General features: G+C 43.1%; 1 protein-coding gene across 3 annotated transcripts in view; it reads right to left on the bottom strand.

Annotated features, from left to right (window-relative positions):
- LOC124070355 (transcription factor COE1-A-like) overlaps positions 1 to 23,473 on the bottom strand; it is an 83,489-nt gene that overhangs the window by 58,847 nt on the left and 1,169 nt on the right. Inside the window, exons 2-7 of one of the 3 annotated variants that reach the window (XM_046410192.1) lie at positions 21,566 to 21,831; positions 20,643 to 20,799; positions 19,864 to 19,927; positions 18,887 to 18,942; positions 12,666 to 12,739; positions 7,991 to 8,059 (exon numbers count right to left, since the gene is read on the bottom strand). In XM_046410192.1, the coding sequence (XP_046266148.1) occupies positions 7,991 to 8,059; positions 12,666 to 12,739; positions 18,887 to 18,942; positions 19,864 to 19,927; positions 20,643 to 20,799; positions 21,566 to 21,696 (551 nt within the window). In that variant the 5' untranslated portion in view covers positions 21,697 to 21,831. Of the gene's footprint in view, positions 1 to 7,990; positions 8,060 to 12,665; positions 12,740 to 18,886; positions 18,943 to 19,863; positions 19,928 to 20,642; positions 20,800 to 21,565; positions 22,296 to 23,473 lie in introns of those variants that run through there. The other 2 variants (XM_046410193.1, XM_046410191.1) reach the window with 2 other exon arrangements.

Below are 23,473 nucleotides of genomic sequence, written 5' to 3' on the forward strand. Positions count from 1 at the left end.
CCACAAACATGAGCAAAACTATTGATGAGCATGGATGAGATTAATGCAGCTGTACAAGCTGTCCTAAGTCAACAGAAATGACAACTGTTGAATAGACATAACAAACAACTGCTTTTCACCACCATTACTGCAACCAGAGATGACATAGGCAGGATGATACTAACAAATGCTTTTTAGAAGGTGTAGGGACACCAGCTTGGTTTGACATGTCAACATGTTAACATTTGTTAATTAGCATTAAACAAGAAATCTGAGTGAGGCTGCTGGTTCTTCAAGAAAACCAAAACATTGAACAAACTTAAATTTACCTCATGAGGCCGCTGTGGAAAGGTTAATGACCACAGTCATTATAAATTCACCCTAAGGAGACCTGAATGTGTGTACCAAATTTCATGGTAAACCGTCCAAAATACATTTCACCAAACAAACAAAAACATCAACCTTCTGGTGGTGCCGGAGGCAAAGCCCAGGCATCACTAGTCTCGTCATTAGGCGTGAATCTCAGGAGACCACGAATAACTGAAGTTCACACACAAATCAAAAGAGTTATTTCGAAGGTGATAGAAGCTATTTGATCTCCTTACAGTCATGATTGGACAAACTTTGCACTGGCTGGTTTAGTTGCTGTTTAGTATCTGTGACTGAATGAAACAGATAAAACAGTGAAAGATGAAACAGGCAGCGTTTCTGCATATTATTCTTCCTTTAAAAAGAAATACATGTGTTCCAATACTGCTCCTAAAGAAATTAAATTACAAATGTCAGCCAAATGTCATCCCAAATGCTGTTCATTTTTGGTTATTCTCAACACAAACCCACTGAAACACCCACAAACTGCATAAAAGTAATTGTAGTTTTTGACAAAAGGCTCGAGAAAATGAGGCATCATAACAGCTTTGACAGGAACAGATGGGAAAATGTGTGTGTGTGTGTGTGTGTGTGAGGCCATCATGTCTGTGTTTGTAGCTTTTAGGGTAACATGATCCCTGCCTGAGGTAGGAAAGGGAGGATGAAGGAGGTGAAAGAGGAGGAAAGGGGGAGAACAGAAAGAGGAAAATGTGTGTGTATGTGTGTGTGTGTGAGGGGCTGTGTCTGTGTGTGTGTGTGTGTGTGTGTGTGTGTGTGTGTGTAGGTTAGGCATATATTACACATCTGTGTGGACTCTCCAGTTGTACCTCGTGGCAGCCCCATCCATTCCAGTAACACACAAACAGAAAGATGGAGGGAGAAAGAGGAAGCAAAGCAAGAAAATGAAACACTTTATCTATCCTTAGCTCGGTATCTCCTTCTCTACCAAAACCATATTTCTTCAATCTATCCTCAGCCTGAAGCCTTGGCCCCTAGATATTTGCTGGAAGATGGATAGGAGGAAAGAATTTAGGACAAATACTTTTTCTAATATACAACAAACAGTCAGAAAAAGACAAAAAAATGAGGAAATGAAAGTAAGATAATTAAAAAGAAGCAAAAAGACAAAAACAATCTCCAGTTCTTCTGACCCTGAATGAGCAGACTACAGCTAGTTTAGACACTATTCGACAGAAAATTCTCTCTCTGTGTGTGTGTGTGTGTGTGTGTGTGTGTGTGTGTGTGTGTCCATTATAGCGAGCAGTTAAACTAAATCAGCAAGTAATGTGAATGTCGAGCTTCTAAATGCTAGGACAGGTGCAGACTGAGAGACTAAATGAGAGAAATGAATAAAACATTCTTCTCCCCCCCCCTCTCTCTCTCTCAGTCTGTCTCAGTCTCACCCACTCAAATACACAGTCACACACACACACAAGCACAAACACAGTGAAAGAAGTGAATGCTGACATTAAGTCAATGGTATGAATAATTCCCAATAGTCCTCATCTCCAAGCAACTGCTGACCTTTAACACAGGAAGTGACACAGCAACATGAGAGCGAGAGAGAGCGCGAGAGAGAGAGCAAGAGAGAGAAGTAAATGTTTTGCTTTCAACACCAACATGTTCAGGTATAATGTTTACCATGTCCACCATCTCAGTTTAGCTTCTTAACATGCTAACGTTAGATAACGAGATCTAAAAAGCACAGCCGAGGCTGATAGTTCTGCAGGTATTTAGTCATAAACTAAAATATTAGGCAGACTGAAATTTTATATCGAAACGTAACAATGCATATCCTGCCCAACCCACCGTTGTGTCCAAATATGGTCACTCCTGGCGCCCAAAAAAAAAAAACAGATGATGGTGATGGCTGCAATGCCAAAATGCCAAGCTCAAGAGTTCAAAATGGTAGTCCACAAAACATCACAGTGGCAAGATCCACTTTGTATTATACAGTCTACAACCCGAATGTCCGTCACCAGATAACTAACACACGGGTTGAAAATAGTCTTCAGCATAAACAATTATAAACAATTCCAAGCAACAGATTAACTGGGGACAAGGAAATTAGCTAAATACAGACTGAATAATGACGAGCTGGCCATTGCAAGGACGTACAAACTGAGTTCTACACCAAAATAACAAGACCTCTGACCCAAAATGTGCTGCATACGTCATGTTAGCATGCTGTCCGTCCTTGTACATCCTGTTACGTTTTTAACTATTTGTTTGCAATGCTTTGCCGTTTAGTGCATATCTTATAATCTTATATTATCTTATAATAACGCACATTAAAAAAGACAAAGGTATTCGCACATACCTCTTTAATATTGACATCAGCTGTGCAACAGGACTGATTTTCAGGAGCTGTCTGTGTTTGTCATTACAATCAAACACAGGTGTAAAGTTGGTCTAATGGTCAGTTGTCCCAATACTTTTGCCCATGTAGTGTAGTTGTACACTATATGGGCATGATTACTACATGATTACTTTCAAATCACAGGACTCAACATGTGTTTATCAGAAAAACAATCAATAACTGATACCAAAATGTTTCTTATTTTGGGTCATGTTATAAAAACTGGAAATGGACATGTGTCAGTTATGTCTACATATTTCTTTGTGTTAGGAAACAGAGTCACAGCTTTAGAAATGAATTAAAACTCTTCATTGTGCAGCAAAAAAATAACGGAAGAAAGAAAAAAAATGTGTGACGTTTAACAAGCTTCTCAGGAAAATCTGCAAAATGTCCCTAACTGCACTGATGCCAATAAAGCAAATTTAAATTTGAGAGGATGAAAAACTCTGAGAGAAAGGAGGGCAAAGAAGAAAAAGAGAGACAAGGACGGGTCAAGAGAGGAGATGGCATAATATCTCACTATCTATTTTAGATATGTGTGTGTGTGTGTGTGTGTGTGTGTGTGTGTGTGAGTCAGACTGTGACAGTTGAGCGAACAGTGACATACCAGGTTGGCAGAGATATTTTGGTAACTAGGACAAGAGAGAGACAGAGAGAGAGACAGAGGGAGGGAGGAGGGAGAGATAGTGAGGAAGACAAAGGGAGAAAAGATGAAGACATCGTTTAGAAGATCCCCCTCGCTCCCTTCATCGCCCTTCTTCACCTCCTCCCCCTCCTCCTCGTCTCCCTCCTCTTCCAGCTGATTGACAGCGCCCCTTCATCCCCCACCCAGCGCTCTTTGATTGACAGGACTCCCCAGACTGAAGCTCTTATCCCCTGAAACAAACCCTGCTCTGCTCCTCCTCACCCTGCCTGCCTAGACAAGCGTCCTCCCTCCCTCCCTCCCTCACTCGCTGCCTTTCTCCTCACCCTCCTCCTTTCTTCCTTTTACTCCCCGTAAATGCTCTCTTATCATGTTCACCTCCTTCTGTCGTTTTTCCTTCCCTTCCTCCTTCCTCTCCTTCCCATCATCTCTTCCTCAAGCTGCGACCCCTCTTAACCCTATAGATTACACACACACACACACACACACACACAGGGAACCCCCTTAAACCCCTCAGGCTTATGTGGGCCCCCTTAGACTTTGAGAGGACACACATTGCTGCCAATAACCCCCCCATACACACACACCCCCACACGCACACACCCCCACACACAATATCACACACTCTCGAATCACCTTCCTCAAGTCTTGACACTGATCTAATCCCGGAGCACACACTGCCTGAGACTATAACCCTATAACCCCCTCAAACTACACACACACACACACAGACTCAGCCTATTAAACCAATCGTAGAAGTCTAAACAGGCAGCGAACTGAGCAGTGAGGTAGGTAACCCCTCAGGGCAGAGAGAGAGCAAAACAGAGTCAAGGAAGGGAAAAAGAGAAAGAAAAGGAGAGAGAAGGAGGGAGGGAGGGAAGGGGAGAGAGGATGTGAGAGCAAAAGCAAGAAAGAGAGTGATGAGGAGGGGGGAGTAGAAATGTGGGAGGAGAATGAGACAGAAAAAGAGGAGAGGAAGATGTTGAGTGATTGAGAAAAGATGGTAGGAGATACAAGGAGGAGAAACTGAATGGCAGCTACACACACACACACACACACACACACACACACGAGGAGGAGAGTGGATGTGGCTCTTTAGGAGTCAAGCAGGCGTATGATAGGATATCGTTGCATGTCGTTAACCCTATATTAACCCTGAGAGGCAGCGGGACACTCACTGCGCTACAACATGGATTAACTGGGCCACACACACACTCACACACACAAACTGGCATCATGAGCTAGCTGTCAGTCACACACACACGCACACCCATGCACATGAGGACTGATATCCTCAGTGACACCATGCAATGAGCTGTCAATCACATGCAAACAGTCTCCATTTCTTTCACCTGTTTGTGCCCACGAATACATGCAGCTGTTTAAATTTGTTAAAGCGCAATAAACACTGGGAGCATTGCTTTTCATGTAATGTCACCATAGAAGGTCATTTTGAGAGGACAAGCTGATGGCGAGGGCAGCATTCTTTAAGACCTCACTGCTTTTGGCTGTTTACTCCACTGTTGGTCTGGGGAAAGCTCTGACTTTGTCTCCTGGAATAAAAACAGAGGCATGACGACCACTTCTTTTCACCTGTGTATGAGGACCTTCAACGGGACAGCATAACCTGAATGTACAAAGGTACTCGCTGTGTCCTAGATCCTATACTCCTCTGTCCAGTCATTAGTAAGCTGACAAGTACAAGATCCCTCGCTGGCTTCCCATTCAAGCACACAAAATCACTGCAGCGCCAACTCTGAGCTGCACCTATACTGAGCTCATCTGGTATCTGATCCTACTGGGTATTAACCCTCATTTCCTCATTTGAATAATTGCTTGTTTTTTTTTTGTTTTTCTTTGTTGTTTTTTGCTGCATCAGTGTTGACACAGCAACACAGGAAAACAGCACAGCATCCTGCAAACATTACAAACCGAGTTTCAGAAAGATCTAACAGAGGGCAGCCTGATGCAGAGCAACTTGTTTCTGTTCACTGATGTGATGCTCTCAGCTCTTGGCTCTGAGCGACAGCTACTTTTAATCACTGGTGGAAGAAGTTGTTAGATCCCACACTGAAGTAAAAGTAGAAGTACCACAGTCTAAAAATACTTATTTACAAGTAAAAGTACATAAGATTATCAGAAGTTTAAAGTGCTCATTCTGGCGATTGTCTCTTTCACAGTATCATACGATAACAGACTATTAATCTGCTTTTATCTCTAGCATGTAAGAGTGTTTTAGAAAAAGTTAAGGTGAAGCTAATTTTAGATACTCACACAAGTAGGTATAGTTAGCAGTATAGTACTGCATCATATCATCTAAATATGTCATGTGATTTTATGTGAAAAGTAACCGTAAATGTTGAATAAATGTCAAGGGGTAACAAGAGCGATGTAATATGAAATGTAGCAGAGTAGAAGTACAAAATGCCACAGAACGTATGTCAAAACTACATTTAAGTATACTACTCGGGTTCCACCGGCCCTCTTAACACAGACGCAGGTACCAGTCAGCTGTCCAGTGTTAATGGACAATAAACTGACAAAAATGACAACATTATTTTCGACTGTACAAAGCTGTGACTACATGTGATTTCAGTTGGACCTCAGAAATATCTGCCTGTTTATAAGCTGTGACACACTTGTAGCTCTTGTTTTGACTTTCTCTGTCTCTCTCTCTCTCTCTCTCTCTCTCTCTCCCCACATGTTTGGGTCGAACAGCAGAGTTCCAGATGTTAAACTGAGAGGCTGCAAACCACTGTGTGTGTGTGCGTGGTTGAGGGGGATACAGGAAGTATCCCACGGTATCCACGGTAACCTTGACATTCCATCCTGACCAAGTACTCTGACATCTCCCACAATTCACTCTGCTCCTCTCCTCCAGCCATTAAACACACACACACACACACACACTAAAAGTCACCCAATGCTCCAAACAGTCCAGTAACACACAAGATTATTAAATGTCTATTATTTTGTCACTTTGTGCCTAAGATATCATTTACTCTTTCAGTGGCCCAACCCCAAGTCACAACCACCCACCCACACATGCACACACCTTCCAGGCGAATATATAATGGGGTGTAAGCTGAGATGTCTGAGATAGCCGACAAAACCAGGAGAATGTGATGTAAGGATACTATAATGTCCTGCGCACACACACACACACACACACACACACACACTCTCTAAGATAGCTCACTTTGAGACACAAGTGTTTATCCACTTCATAAGATTTCTCCAAACACAAAAATAAGTGGAGGAGGAGTGAGAGAGAAAGATATAAAAAGGGGGGGTGGGGGGGCAGAATCCTCAAAGCTAAGAGTGGGAATTAAAATGTTTGACATGAGATAAGAGAGCAAAATTTGGAAAAGGTAAGAATTTACCTCCATGGGGACAAGACCAGTTAACATTTTGTGCTAAAAGGCATAACTTTTCAACGGTCAAAAAGATCCTAAACAATTGCTTTGGCTTTAAAACCTTATATCTCACGTCTAAAATGTCAAGAATCGAAGTCAGAATGTGTCTTTATTCATTTCAATTTCCATGACTGAACTGATGTGAAAAGCACACATTCTTAAAGTCAGTCATTTAAATCTTAGTACCTTAGTAAACACCAGACGTGTGTTTATTTTGTTGCAGCAGGTATGAAGCAGTGACAAAAAGGTGGGAGAAACAATGAGGCCCAATCTTTACTCTTTTAGGTCCAAAGTGATGTGACATTGCATTGAAAAGGTTTGCATCTGCTCATATGATATTTAAATGTATGTGAATTGTGTATTTTCTACTGTGAGCTAAGGTGGGAGCTATTTTCTGCTGGTTACAACAGCAGCAGCAGCAGCAACAGCAACAACAACAAGATTACTGGTTTCTCTGATAATGTGGTGATAGTGATGAGAATCAGCACTCCTTCACTCCAGTCCCCGTGAATTACTCACCCGAACACACACACACACAGCCATGCACGCAGAGAAACCTGCTCACAGAGGGTTAAAACAACTGCCAAGAAGAAATCAGATTAAAATGAGGTTGGATCTCATTTCAGTTTTTCTCTGTCACTTTTTTCTTTTGCACATGACCCATTTTTCTGTGCTGTGCTGCAGGAGAGACAGAAAGGAAGAGAGGAAGGGGAGGGGTGGTGGTGGTAAGGAAAGGGATAACTTCAGTCCTCCACCTCAACAGACAGACAGGAAGAAGGAAAGAAGCAGACAGACAGGCATAGGAAGAAAGTGGCAGTCAAAACGCCAGGCGTGCTCTGCTAGTCAACAGCTCTGTATCTCACATGATGCGGAGGTTACACACACTCACGCATGTGCCTCAGTCTGCCAGACATGATGTGGTACCTGAGCAGACATGATGTGCATTTGTTTGTGGACCTTTAATTGCTGCAACCTTTAAGCAATTCACGGCCACTGATGAGTCCTGCTGTTTGACTCATAAATGCACAGCTTCGGTCTTAGACTTTTCCCTCTGTGTTTCCATCAGAGGCCATCGAGTCTATCTGAGGAGCATGTATTTCAGGACGGACAGCAGATCATCTAAACACACAAACGATCCACCATTCAAACAGGTCAGCACAGTCCCTCATCGTGTGTGTGTGTGTGTATGTGTCAGCAAGAGAGAGAGAGAGTGAGAGACAGTACCTGTCGATGATAACAGGGTCTGAGGGTGTCTCATTACGGTTCCCGCAGCTCTTCTTGTCACAGCACCGACTGCATGAAGACAGTAGAGGAAGAAGAAGAGGAAGAAGAAGATGAAGGAAGAAGTCAGACACAGGGAACGTACAGTGCGTCACACAGGAGTTCAAATTTAGACGTTTAAATGCGCTTTGTCTGTACTGATGATGCTGAATTCACACAAGTTGACAGCAGGTAGCGCAGGATCTGAAAGAAACACACTGAGTTTTAGGAGACAAGCTAGCTGCTGAGGTTAGCCATTTTGTGATGAGTTGGTAGTTTGGATTCAGAGGTATTAAAGCAGATATGCCACCACAAAACACAAGTGCATTAAGACCTCTATGGGCCCTTGCAGCTCAAAGATTCCCCCGTCCATTTGCAGTGGTGTGTCTGACGGATAATTTGCACTTTGTATTTCTGGTCAGTGGATCTTTTCCAGTTTTGATGAGTATAAGATGCACCCCAGACCCCAACCATCCTTGTCACATAGCCCTAAAGAGGCCATAATTATGACTCTTAACCATCAGAAGGAGGGAGGTGATGTAGAGCCACAGAGGGAGAAGGTTGAGGTGGGTGGTGCTTCTTTGAAGCATGACGACGGCTGTTTTGTAACCTAAAGTAATCTATGAAACTGAAATTTTGGTTATTCTTTTCTATTATTGATTCTATTTGTCTCTTAAGTGATACTAAATCACAAAGATCATTTTGATGTCTGTGTTCTCATTGTGGTATGGAGGAGACAAACTTATTATTTAAGAAAACAACGACAAGTTGAATTTAGTTTTGAGAGAATATTTTCCATGCATATGTTTTGATTTTGTTTTTTGCTTTTTATAACATTATAAGACAACTTTCATTTCTTCCTTTTGTACTGATGAACAGGTGAGGTGGAGGTTGGAAAGGATTGTAATGGCCTCGGGCTCGGAAGAAGAGTGGGTGGGACACACACACACACACACACACACACACACACACACAAACTGGCATGCAGACCAAAATTCACACGTATGTACTACAAGTCTGTCAAAGCTTTCCTGTATGCATCAATTATGCATAAAGATGTAAGCCGGTGGGTGGTGGTGGGAGGGGTGAAGCCAGGGGGGGTGAAAGGGTGAGCGTGGGAGGGAAAGCTAAAACAAGGGGGTGGGAAGAAGAGGAAGGGGAGATGTCTCAGGTTTCTCACTGTCACAGATGGCAGAGGTGAAAAGAAAAAGACTGATACGTTACACCGTCCACATTGTCTCCACTATCTGCTGCTCTGCCTCTCGTCCTGCTCCCTCTGACATTTCTTTTCTGCTGCTCTACAAACTGGGTCACTTGGTGGCCCAGTCAGAAAACGGAGCAGCACCAGCGAGAGGTTAGAGAGGAGGAAAACCGGCGACAAGGGAATGGGAAAATGGGAAGCACGAGAAAAGAGAAAAGCTGTGACCCTGAGAGAGGGAGAGGGGAGTGGGAGAGAGGCAGGGCTGGGTGAGGGCGTGGGGGGGGGGTTGTAGATGAGGAGGGGAGATTAAGAGGGGACAGTCGAGGAAGAGGAGACGGGAACAGAGTGGAAGATGTTACAAATGGAGGGGCAGTGGGAAGGAAAACGAGGGGCAGGATGGGGGTAATGTAGCACTTATTGCTCTGGATCTGGGTGATCTAATCATGTGTTCTTCCCCCCTGCATCTCCCCTCCTCCCACCACGCACACGCACGCACACACACACACACACACACACACACACACACACCAAGACACATGAATTAGAGATGTCCTTGTCATTTGTTCTATTTGTGATAAGCACTAATGGTGACGATAGCATTGATAAACCAACTGAAACATTTAATCAGTTAATCAGTTCTCATAATCAATTAACCACTTATGTCATTAATAAGGGATAAATACAAACATTCAAGGGTTCCAGCTCCTCCAGTGAGGTTTTCCTTTCTCCGTTTTCTGTATCAGTGTAATTTAAATACACTACATAGACAAAAGTATTGGGCCATCTCACAAATGCTTTACTGCATGAGCATTTGTGAGGTCAGACACTGATGTTGGACCAGAAGGCCTGGCTCGCAAACCTCCGCTCCAGTTCATCCCAAAGGTGTCGGATGGGGTCGAGGTCAGGGCTCTGTGTGGGCCAGTCAAGTTCTTCCAATTCCAAGTTCATCCAACCATGTTTTTATGGAACTTTGCTTTGTGCACTGGGGCACAGTCATGCTGGAATAGAAAAGGTCCTTCCCCAAACTGTTGGCACAAAGTTGGAAGCATAGCATTGTCCAAAATGTCTTTGTGTGCTGAAGCATTAAGATTTCCCTTCAGTGGAAGTCAGGGGCCAAGCCCAACCTCTGAAAAACAGCCCCATAAAAGAGGTGTGTCGGGATAGTTTTGTCTATATAGTGTATCTTTGGAGTTTGGTCGGATGATTTTCTGACACGATGTAGACCCCATGGTTAATCATTTAATCATCAATTAATCATGAAAATAACCGATATATGATAGACAGATGAACTGATAATGAAAATCATCATCAGTTTGAGCTGTAAAGCCAACTAAGCTTTTGAACATGTTGGTAAAATACTACAATAAACCAACATTATGATCACACCTGGAAGAGACTTACTGCTGTAGGCATTGTGTCCCATGGCAGGACTGCATATCTATACTGTATACTGTATTTCTAACATGGGAACAAAACCTGTCTTTTCTCCACTTGCTCTATACTTTCATAATTACTGTATATAACCTTTATCACTGATAACTTAAAGCTTTCTATAAGGAAGAGCCATCTCTCTAGACTGAATGTTGGATTCTCAGTCGAGGCCAGTAAAGGTTTCCCTCCTTGAGCTGGTCTAAATCAAAAATTTTCCTACGCATTTACGAATAATTCATATTTTCTTTGCTATCATTTCATTAAAAATACGACAATATAAATGAGTCTCTGTTTGATTATCTTTGAGTATCATTCCCTAATGAGATACTCGGCATTTCAATATGAAAGTTGTCCTCATTTTCAAGAGGCAATTACTGCAAGTGAAATGTTTGTTAACACTTCTCATCTACATTTTTTAACTCCTTCAGCTGCTGCAGGCCTGTCAATACAAACATGTGCAACCAAAGATCACTCAGGCTCACAAAAGTTTAAAAGTATATTGAAGAGTCACAAGTTTCCAGATATATATATATATTTTGTTTGAAAATTCAATGATCATGTAGCTTCAGTAAAAAGCTGGAATGTCGATACACTACCATCACACAGCGTTGAATAACATATTTTTAACCTTAGATACTTAGAGAGCTTCATTTAAACCAACATTTGTGCTAAGCCGTACAGTCGGCTCTGTCGTCCATTCTGGACTAAAAACGTTCATGTGTTTGTGCCAGAGATCCAGCCAGGTTTGAGACGCAGGTCTGCGCTGTGGCAGATTGGCTGGGAGCATATGGCTAATGGCACCACCATGACAATGAGCCACACTGATTAATGGACGCCCTGAGCTCTTTGTGTGTGTGTGTGTGTGTGTGTCCTATGTCGTGTGTTGTATGTGAGGCTCCCAGTGCAGAATCAGCATGTGAGAACATGAGGCAACAGCCGTAACTTTGACCTCAGCCGCTGTTGCAGACAAGCGAGTGTTTACACTCGTTGCAGAAGTCAGCGGTGCTGCTGAGGAAATGTTTGAATACCGGTGGCTTTTCTATTGTACAAGCTTATGTGTACTGCACATGTTGTGCCGTTTCTTTATGTCCATAATGTATTCTCCACACGATGAACAACAATAATTTATGATAAAATCTGTTGCCAAATACAATTTATTTATAAATTCCTTGTAAATCGTATCAGAATTTCAATTGGTTTTCCATAAACCTCTGCAGCTGAATGGCCTGAGGATTATTCAGTGAGCTATAGAATAAAATATTAGTGCGCCCGATTTCACAGCTAAAATCCCTGCTTGTGCATATAGATGAACCCCAATTTATATTGTTACAGTTAAAGTTGCTCAGTGACAAGGTCAGGGAACAAGAACAACTTAATTCATGTGCTAAATTTGAATTTTTATAACTGTGGTGTGTACAAACGAGCGTGCATATGCATACCTCTTTGTGTGTGTGTGTGTGTGTGTGTGTGTGTGTGTGTAGACCCTGCCTATATTTTATAGTCAGATTGTGGAAGGAGGCCCATTTGTTAGCCATGAAACAACAGGAGGGTTCAGATTGACTAATGAGTTTCTCTGTGTCCTAATTAACCAGGCGTCACAGACACACACACACACACCAGGCATGCATCCACACACACACACTTTCTATCGTATAGGGTAGGTTGGTAAAATGCTTCTATAAATAGAACTCTTTGCTCCCAACCTACTTCTGAAGAAATTCATCTTTAGATTATAATTAAAGCAACGACTTTGATAGCTAAAACTCATCTTCCTCAACAGATATGGAATCGTGTGTGTGTGTATGTATGCATCGAGGTCCGTGTGTGTGGGAGGGGTTAATGAGGGTGACAAAGTGAGAAATATATTGAGTACAGAGAGGTGATTGGTGAGAACTTTCTGCAGACTAACAAAGTATGTTGCACAAGAGGAGAGGAGAGGAGGAGAAAAGAAGTCAAAGCTGGAAGAGCTGTTTGAAGATGCAGAAGGGGGGAGGATGATTTTCTCACCTGCACATGATCTCATGTGTCAGCAGCACTCTGCACATCTCTGGGTTCTTGTCTTGGCCTTCATAAACAATCGCCTGCAAAGAGAGACAGAGAGATGTAGAAAGAAAGAAGAGAAGACACTGTTAGCTCACGGTCGGCAAAACAGAGAGCACAGAGCTCAAATTCAGCGAGCAGTCTCCTCCATTCGTGAAAGGGTGTTGGTTTCAAGTATGCTTCTCCAAGGCATAATTAGTCATTTATTGTTTGCTTCAGGATACTGCAGGATGGGCTCAAAGTTAGGCTTTTGACAATAAGGAGTGACAAAAAAAGAAAGTACTTGTTAGTTGTATCGGTTCGTTCTTCGTTTGTTTTTTCACAGAACTTAACAATTTGTCGATAATATCGCCAGCCCTATGATTAACATTTCCAAAAATTTGTTTGGATTTTATAACAACTAACTTCAAGTCACCATTTTCTAAATTCAGACTGAATGTACATGTTGGCCCTGATCTTGTTGGACAAAGCTCACGGACAGTCACACCCTGTGTTAGATGCCAGTCGTTGTCTGCATCAGTGCATGGATGCATCAAAAACCTATTTGCATGTTTTCAGACCACTGCACACTACATCTACCAAAACTGGTGAGAGGAGGTGACTTTGTTCTGCAGCAGTGTGCTGTGAGAAAACACACTGATGACAGTGTCAGAGTGGGAGACAAACTGCAGCCGTGGTGTGGATTTATTTTCCTCATCAGGTTATGGCAGTAACACAGGAAGACTGTTGTTGGCTTAACAAGTAAGATCCCACTTCACCTCAACGAACACGGAGTTCAGTAACACCTCCACTTCACAAACACACTCACACCATTGTCTCTGCCCTGGGAGTCTGACACCCTCCAACACACACACACACGCTTTGTTCACACACTTTGTTCTAAAAAAATTAACTAAAAAAAAAAAAAAAAAAGAAAGAAAAGAAATAAATAACAACCACATCTCATCTGCTCACATGCTAATCAGGTGAATCTGAAGTGCAAAAAGAATGAAGGTGGATACAGTTTCAGCTCTTCAGCTGAAGCTTTACATGCTGCCATTATACAATAATCCAGGTTCTGATGAGAAAGCTCAGAATAAAGAGAAAGCACACGTCACACACCGCCAGGCTATCTATCAATCAATACACACGCCCTGTCTGTCTTTGGTCTATTCCAGTCTGTTTGATCTGTCGCTCCAAACTCCGGCGAGTTGCTCTGCGTGACAAGCTCGCTTTTCTTGGGGAACGGTGAAGAAGCTTCACTGTCCTCTCTCATAGTCTTCAGCTGGGGTTCAGACTACCTGCTGCCATGAGCCTGTAAATGAAGGTCATTTAGCTGAGTGAAGGCTTAACAACACTAAACAACAAGCAACACTGACGCTGATGCCCTCTGTGGAAAAACTTAACAAAACATATTCAGTGTCAGTTAGAAAACTCGTATCTCCAAAGTTGAATTACAGATTTGTCTTTTTGGCCAACAAAGATCACAGAAAAAGCAAAGCTGGAGGTTTTATGTCTCAGTTAAGACTCCTTAAATCTTTGCTTAAGTTTGGCATTTGTAGAAAAATAAAAAAGAAATTGGATAAAGAATTGACAGATCATGAGGTGGTATGAATTAGGAGATAGGAAAACAAAGAACATGCCTCTGAAAAACTATCATGTTAACAATCTTGCTAGTGTGTTGGCTTGGAGTGTCCAACCACCATGGGCCCCAGGACAAGCGTGCTCCATATGTGGCCCCAGAATGAGCCCACACTATTGACTGAGCCCCCTCATTTGCTGAAACTACGGCTCTACATGGCCCTCAGAAACTGGCTTGGAGCTTTGCTGCATTAATGGAGAGCAGCGACAGAGGCTGTACACTCTGAGGGCCCCCATTACAATATTGCTGTAGCCTAAAGCATTTCATATTAATGGATAGTTGTCTCCAGGACTCTCTGTGTTTTCTGGAATTGGAGTCCCCATTTGTTTTACAGCCCAGGGCCCTTGTAAGTTATAATTTTCCATGTATGTGCATACATTTTAGTCAAAAAACCTCTGCAGAAAATTTATTGACATATGAATGTGGAGCCTGAAGAGCTCCGAGTAGTCCTGGACCGGTCAGTGCAGACATGAGTTGTGTAATGAAACAAAAATAATCTAATCTGAAAGCAGAAAGTACAAGCACAAGTTGATGGAGCTAAGCTATCCAAAAGAGGCGCTTCTAGAAAAGAAGCTTCATAAGAGGGTGGACATGCTGGCAGAGCAGAGGCCAAATGAGAGGCAACTCCATCTCTCCAGAGAGCAAAATAAACAGGGATCCATACTGAAAACATTTCAACAGAGTGCGGCCAAAGCAAAGAAGCTCCTGTTAACGCAACACCGAGGCTGATCCAACAGCCACGACATTTGAAACTGTTTCTCTAATCCCTCACCATCAGCTGCAATATTTTCCTTCGATTATGTCTTAAAGAAAGCAAATGTGAGTGTGGGAACCGTAGGAAAAGATAGAACAGACAGCAGAGGAAATGTACTTTATAAGCCATAGTTCTGTCTATGATTAGACCTGCTTATTGTGCCATGGGAAAAGAGTGGGACAGGCAGCTTCCCCTGAACTTGTTTCCTATCCTGGACAAACATGCATGTGTGTCATCTCAGCCTCTCAAATCTCTTATTCGGATTTTTGCTTTTTTGTTTCTCTCTCTCTCTCTCTCTCTCTCTCACACACACACACAGGTAAAAAATTCACACCTTGGGTGCGCATCTTTACAAACAGAATGAGGTCTGATGTAACTGAGATTCCCTAAAAGAAATCACAGATGATGTCAGTAGATCCTTTCATACATCATGAAGTTTGTGAAACCACCTGTGACAAAACACAAAACTTTGTTCATTTTAGACTCTGATATGACGACTCACAACCAAGAAGAGGACGGATGTGTGAACGCAGCAAGCGAGAAAACAAAATCTTGCATAATTCAAGCCCCTCTGACAAAACTGGTGCTGACAACGTGGCTTATGTAAGACCAACATATAATTTTCTACACAGGCAAGTGATAAATTAAGTCAATTTTTTGGCATGCAGATATACAGTAAATGTTGTCCACTTCTGTGCCAGCTGACTCCTCACTTGTGGACTCTCTCACAGGAGGTTGTGCCAGATCTGCATCTAAATCTAACAATCCTTGTTTTGTCTTGACCCTGTTTGGATACGAGTGGTTGTGCACCTTCACTGCATGATGATGCCTCAAATACTGTGAATCATGAAAAGCTGATAATCACAGACAAATTGCACTAAACCTAAAGGTCTAAAGTGTCTGACATCACTTGGTCTTACCCTACTTGGCAATCTGAGACATCTGGAGCTCCAATCAGCAATAAAATTGACAACACAAAGAATAATGTGAAGGTAATATTTTCTCCACCAGCGACAGGCTCTTGTGTGAGTGTGCAGCTTCTTCTATCATCCCGGCCCTCGTTTGTCTCAGCTACTTCATCACACTGTCTCCTCACCTGCTCTGCTTTTGTCTTTCATCTGCTTTTTCCCACTCTGTCCCCTCCCTCTCTTTCATGCAGCATCTCTGCCGCTCTCTCTCCTCCGCCTTTGAAGTAGCGTGACATGCGGGCGTGTAAACAAGGAGCTGTTAAGCAGGGGAACACACTTCCTCCTGCGTTAGTGTCAGGTCGACTAGCGAGCTAGTGATCCAACGGGGGCCGCGGTGACAGACGCTTTATTCTCCGGGACGGAGTCGTGATGAACCAGCGCCAAGGCTCTGCTTCCGAAGACTACGGGAGGCGCTCTCCTCCTCCTCCGTTTAACGCAATTAATGCTGGCCTTCTTGCCAAAACAGGTAGACACACAGAAAAAGCAGAATGACAGAAATAAGAAACAGCTTTATGTGCTAGATGTTACTTCCCTGGCAGGAGAATCACAATCAAAACTGTGATAAGAACAGAATCAGTGGCATGAGCCTAAAAGAGCAGCACCCAGTAACAGGCCCCAGCTGTAAGTCCGGTCTTCACTCCAACACAAGCAGCTGTTCCGCTGTCTTCTGCGACTCAATCCAACCTCTCATTTCATTTACATGTCTTTATGAAAATGTGTTCTTGCAGTCCATTATCCATGTTCTTTGAGCAATTAGGATATTCAGCACTTGCTATTAGCCACCCTGAGAGTTATCCAGCACAGTACTGAGTGTGTTTGGCATCATCCTCTGTCTCTGTCTAAGCTTTGGGGACACTTTTGAAAACAGATCAAAGGTATGTGGTTGTCGCAACCAGATATAGACTGAAGAAACTGAGCAGTCCATTTCACTGGGCTAAGCTGGTGACATTAAACCATTGGCAGCCTTGGGAGTGTGGGAAATGGTGTTTGTGAAAGGCTGCAAACATGAAGGTATCTAACTAACATGGAAGGAATCTCTGTCTACATTGGATTTCCCTGATGTTCATCCAATCAACTTCACACTTGGGTCCATTGCTGGTGACGCAACGAAGTTCAGAGTAGACTATGAAGTCGTTTGCCAACAGAGAAGGGTTCGCTTTGAATGGCGAGTGTCTGGAGTTAGTGAGCTTCAAAGTCATTGAAGCTCACTGTATACTGTTGAGAAGTAGCAGAAGTAGAAGATTTTTTAGAAATTCGCAAATGTCAGTTGGAGTTTGTGTCCCGTTTTCTTACTTCTGGATCAGAAGAAGATGATCCAGTTCCATTCAGCTCTCTATAGGCCTGTTTTAGTACAAAAGAAATGTTTAACTTCATCTGAAAACATTAATAGTTTAGCTGTTGGCTGTCTATTAAAATACCCATCAATCAATGTCTACCAGTCTTATGATCCGAATTCAGTTTTACTTCACAGTGTGTCTCTTATGGCAAAAGAACAGACACCAGTGAAAACTCAGCACTGCTGAGTAGCTTCAGTTTAGTCAGACAACAATGACTAAGAACAATGAGTGACAGACCAGCAGAGAGTGTGTGTGTGTGTTTGTGTGTGTGTGTGGTTAGAGACAACAGCCTTGGCATCACTGACCAGCTAAGCCAACTACAAAGCTGTTTTGGTTTGACCACCTGTTAGTGGTCCATTCCTCCACCACTGGGAATCACAACACACACACACACACACACACACACACACACACACAGAGGAGAGCATGCTTTATTGCTCCATGCAGTTTTGCATGAGTGCCTATACATATATGTACCTGTGCTGCTTTCCATTTGTTAATTTCACCCTCTCACTCACATATAAATCTCCCACTGACACACACGCAGACCAGCACACATACAAACAGATGCCTAAAGGTGCAGCACATACTCGCCTGTATCAGCATCTTGAGGAAAATTCCTTTTCAAACTTAAAATCTATTTATGTTAAAAAATGTACAATGTGGACATACATGCATGCATGTGTCTGTGTGTGTTTGTGTGTGTGTGTGTTTTAAAACTCATCTTCCTTCCTTGGACTTCAAGGCCAGACTGTGCGTGCATTTGTGTGTCTGTAGCAGGCTGTCACCCCCACCAAGCTCAAACTAAACAGTGTTATTAGGGAACAGTGTGGTTCCTTAGGCCTGCCAGACACACACACACACGCACGCATGCGCACACACACACTCTGATTTACTCCTGATAAAAAACTCTCTGTTTTGTGTAGGAACATAAAAAGCAGTCTTCATTCCAACTGTTTACCTGAGGAACACTGAGCACAAAGACTAAAAGTGTCTGTCGGTCCTCTGTCTGTCGCTCAGTCTGCCTCTCTCCATCTCTTTCTCATAAAGGCACATATAAACAAAAACACAAACATTACCAGAAAAATTGGATCTGATCAGAAAACGCTTGCTACTCAACAGACCAAATCCCAGAGGTGCTGTTATATCTTTCCACTTCCTACTGTGAGCAGCAGAATGACGCCCCTCTTCCTCAACACCCGCTCGCTGCCTCCTCGCTCTAATCACAGCGAGAGAAGTACAGGCAAAAGTGCCTGGAGACATGCAGTGTGTGTGTGTGTGTGTGTGTGTGTGTGTGCATGGGTCGGGGCACACGGTGGAAACACCCACCCACAGACACATAAACAAGCATTTTGTGTGTGTGCAAGTACATGCAGAAAAAGGAGGGCGGCAGATCAGTGGAGCAGCTCATTGTCAGAGAGGTAACAGGAGAGGTGACAAACCTCTGAGGGAGACAGTGTGTGTGAGTGTGTGTGTGTGTGTGTGTGTGTGTGTGTGTGTGTGTCTACCTGTTTAGTCATGGAGTCTATGAGTCGAACATAAAAGTCCTGCTCTGTTCTGATGCCTGTTAGGATGAAAAACAAAGAAATAAAGAAAATTATAAATATTTCCATAGATTTTGACGAGCAGAACATCATACAAAACTGCATTAGAAAATAAGTAAAATTAAGTGAACATTAAAAAATGTGATATTAAATTACTTGTGCCTTCCACAACAGGAAGCTCTTGCAAATTTTAAAAGTCACAAGAGGATTAAAACATATTTCTGAGACACAAAATTAATTTTTTCCAAACTCTTCTCCTCTTTCCAAAATCTTGTTTTTTTCCCCCCCAATCTTTTTAGGCTCCAAAATGTTTGTGTGTTTTTTTTTTTCCCCACATACACACAGTTGCAAATTTGCCTCAAAGGGCTTTACAGTTTGTACAACACCTCTCATTGGACGATCACTAATAGTCTACGGTGATTTAAATGTCCATACCTTACATGCACTGTAGCTAATAACTAGTTTGTCCAATTCCACGTGAAAATTATATTTAGATCAATAATCACAGAATCACAAATTGTCTCTGTAATGTCCACATGTCTTAACCTCAGAGGGGCTGCTGATATTCCCTGTCACTTTACGTTTCCTCTCCCAGCTGCAGGCGGAGCTGATAGGCCACAGTCCACAGCCAGCCCAGTAAAATGCACCCAGCAGACGGCAGCTCGAACTGTCAAACAGCCCACTTCAGACTGGACAAACTAATTTAGGTACAGTGACAGTGACGACGCCATAAAGCTGGTCAAAACCGCACGCAACAGCTGCTCTGAAATAGCGACTCTCACCCAGAAATCGGTCGGATTACACAATTGTGAAAGACGACAGAGCAGTTTCTGTGACATTAACACATCATGGCAGCCTGTTGGTCCTGTGCGCCACATTTTTCCATATTAAATGTGTGTGTGAGCGTGCGTGTGCATGTGCGTGTCAGGCTCCTCACTCACCGTTACTGTAAAGAAGCTGCAGCCGGTAATGAATCCCGTTATTGGTCTTCTCTCCGCTCGTCTCCTTTAAAACACACACACACACACACACAAACAGCTGAACTGTTTATTGAAATCTTTAGGACAAATTTAAAACGCACCTCCGTGCACATGCAGGCCTGCAGAGTTTACATCCGAGTTATTGAATTCTCCACACTGGGTCATGCATTAAATTAAGGTGTGATTTGTTTTCGCATCCCTGTAATTTCTCCATACGTAATCACTGTGTTATTGTGGCTTTTTAATTCATCTGTAATTACTGGTTGTGTTTGGAGGGCGAATAAATCCAACACTAAATTCTCCCGTTACATTTTCAGCCAATTTAAACGGTGTCATAATTGATGAACAGACCGACTGGCCCGCCGCTGTTTATACAGAACAAGTGGTTGTGTTGAATCCAACCATAAATGAAAACAATTCAAACGTCCAAAATGCTTTTCTTATTTATCAAATGCACAAATGGATCGAAGGAAGGTTTTAAGTTATTCTGTGTGCATATGTGTTGTGTTTAACCCGTGTCCTATTTTATTTACTAAGTAATAATAATAACAACAATAATAATGGTAATAATAATTTATTGATGAGTTTATCTAAATGTTTAAAATGTGACATTAATCACTGACATCATCAGACTCCACAATGCAATAATCAGGCCTTTATAAAATCAAAAAGGTGAATTCTGTTCCCGCACATTAAATCCTGAAAGAACCCGACCGCCATGACTCTCCGCGCCCACCCACCTTCTCTTTCTCGATGAAGTCCACGAAGTTGGTTCTCTCGATCTCCACCGGCTGACCCTGCCGGTCGTACAGAGCCAGGACGAAGTGGAAGAAGTTGGACTTGCGCAGGTTGGAGGGCGGCTGCTTCTCAAAGTGAGCCCGGGCCAGTCCCACTCCACTGCGGACACACATGCGTGGGTGAGTCGGTGTTAGAATGTCGTGGAGGCGATAAAGTTTGACTTTGTAAAGACAAGTGAAACGGAAATGTGAAGCAGTAAGAGTAAATCCAGCCTGTGTATATTTATTTACGTTCTTCATTTGACTGAGGCTAATTTTGTTATTTTATGGGGGCGAATCCAAAAGCCGTGATTTTCTGAAAAATATAACCAAATTTGTTTATCTCGGAGGCTGACAGGAGGTGACGATTTATCCACCTTTACATCTCAGAATCGGTGGGCCAAGTGGAGAATTTTGTTCTCTGCTAATATAAACAGGAGCATCTTTAGGAATTAGGGAAATTTTTACTCATTTTAAACTCCAAGAACAGGCTTAATTTATTTATTTATTTATTTATTTGTCCCTTTGGCTTCACGCTCACTGACCCTCAGCCAGCTTCGGACAGAAGACGCGCGCTGCATGTGCGTAAAAATCTGTAACACAGACACATGTTGCCATTAAGTGTTTGGCTCGCTGTCTTAAAAATTATACAAAGCGCCGAGTGTGTTTTGGAATCTGACATCCTGCATAAGAATCTAAATTATTACAGCGACAGTTAAACCCGAATTTAATTCTCCGGACGGCTCGGTCTGCTTCTTCCCACAAACGCAGCCTCGAGTCCCGCACAGGCGCCAACCGAGCCCTGACAGAAAAACACCACGTTGTCTCCGTGTTTCGGTAAATGAATGAGCGTGGCTGCATGTCCCCTGGACCCAAGCAGAGCTCACCTTTGGGCGGCAGTGTTGGCGTCCAGCACGCCGCCCCCTTGCATCCAGCTCCGGACAGCGTTCATGCCTCCCAGCGGCTCCTCTTTCAGGCTGCTGCCGCTCCTCTGGATGCTCTCTTGGATCCCAAACATTAACAAATCCCCGTAGCTCGATGCCTGTCCGTCTGTTTCTCGGTCTGTCCCCTCCTGAGCTGTGCACTTGTTCTCAAGATCCTTCACTCGGATTCAAGAGGAGTAACGTGGCTGCGCTCGTTGCTGCTGCTTGAGCTTCGCCAAAAATAAAAAAAAAAAAAAGAAAAAAGAAAAATCGAGCGATTATTTATTGTCCTGAGGAGTTTGTGCTAAAACAAAGACGATATCACGTGGAAATAGTAGAATCCAAAATGTACAAACACTTAATGCACGGATTTAAATCTCCAGAAGGAAGGCAGGACGCGGACGGTGTGAAAAGGTGTCAAAAAGTCACTCCTGGTGGGCTTAGACATCCGCAGTTTACGCTGTCAGGCAGAAAAGAGAGATCAACTATCACCCAGATCAGATGTCATCATCATCTGACACTTCTTTCTTCCTCTTTTCGCTCCTCGCTTTCTCGTCTTCTCTCTCAGCCCAGTGGTCCGGGACGCGATGGGGTCTTTGGTGTCCAGACCAGCGCAGCTTCCTGTCGACTCCCGAGCTCTCGCCACTCCGCTCCCTCTCTGAGGAAAACTCTCTGCGACTCTTCCCAAAGGACTCTCTCTCTCTCTCTCTCTCTCTCTCTGTGTGTGTGAGAACCAAACACGGGCTTCTCCCGCCTCGGGGGGAGAGAGAGAGATAGAGGGAGAGAGAGAGCTAGGATGGGAAGGGAAAGAGGGGAGGGGGCCGGAGGAGAGGAGAGAGGGGAGACGCCCCCAAACAAAGGGAGAGTACAGTCAGCGACCAAGGAGCTCCTCTGCTCTGTCCCTCTGTCCTCCCCTGCCTGTCCTTGTCCAAGGGGACTTCGCAAAACGTCTCCTCTCTGTAAATGTGGAGATTAATGCTTGAAAATCGCCCGGGAAAGGTTGTCGGTGGCCGCGCAGAGCAGAGTCGGCTGCAGTGAGCCGTCATAAGTCCGACCTGGTCTTGGCACTTGAGCAGGGTGGACATTTCTCAGCATGTCAGAAAACCTGTTTTGAACACTCAAGTATCAGGCTTGAATGCAGAAACAAAAACAAAGAAAATAAACAAAAAACACACTTTTCAATCTTTCAGCAACTTCAAATCAAGGTGTGAAAATGTTGGCTTATTTCTCATTTTTATTTGGAAAACGAAGCTTTCTCCCGGCAAGAAATTTCTGTTAAAATTAACCAAAATTAATTCTTAATCTCAGAGACGCACACCGAAGGTTTTACTGACTGAAATTTAAAGAAGTGGGGAACCAACCATCTTTGCGCATCAGTCTATTAGACCCATTTTAGCTACAGACATTTTGAATAATTTGATATGAAACCTCAGCCTGTGCATTTAGAAGTTTTATTTAGACTAACTGGTTAGGCTCAATTATAAAAGCCATATTTCATCGCCACAACATATCCCTGCTCACCATTGTCCTCCGTAGGCCTGCTTATTGCGGGCTATAGCGCCGCAAGACACACAAACAAAAGTGACAATAACAATAATTAGCTCAAAATAACAATGAACATAATTGAGGATAATTGCTACCAGATTTCCACGCTTTGTCTCTCCCTGTAGCACCATCTGTTATTTGAAACAATTTATCACGCCGCCGAGAGGGAATCCAAACCCAATCCAAATATTAATAGATAATTCTGCGAAGTCTTTTAATAAAATAAAGCTACAGCGTATTGATCTGTCGAGGTGCAAAAGGTCAACAACTTTTGTATTATTCAGCTGGCTGTGGAAATGATTGGCAGGGTTAACTGGCGCAGTTCCA

Source organism: Scatophagus argus, chromosome 14 (genome assembly GCF_020382885.2).
Source record: "Scatophagus argus isolate fScaArg1 chromosome 14, fScaArg1.pri, whole genome shotgun sequence".
Taxonomy (NCBI): domain Eukaryota; kingdom Metazoa; phylum Chordata; class Actinopteri; family Scatophagidae; genus Scatophagus; species Scatophagus argus.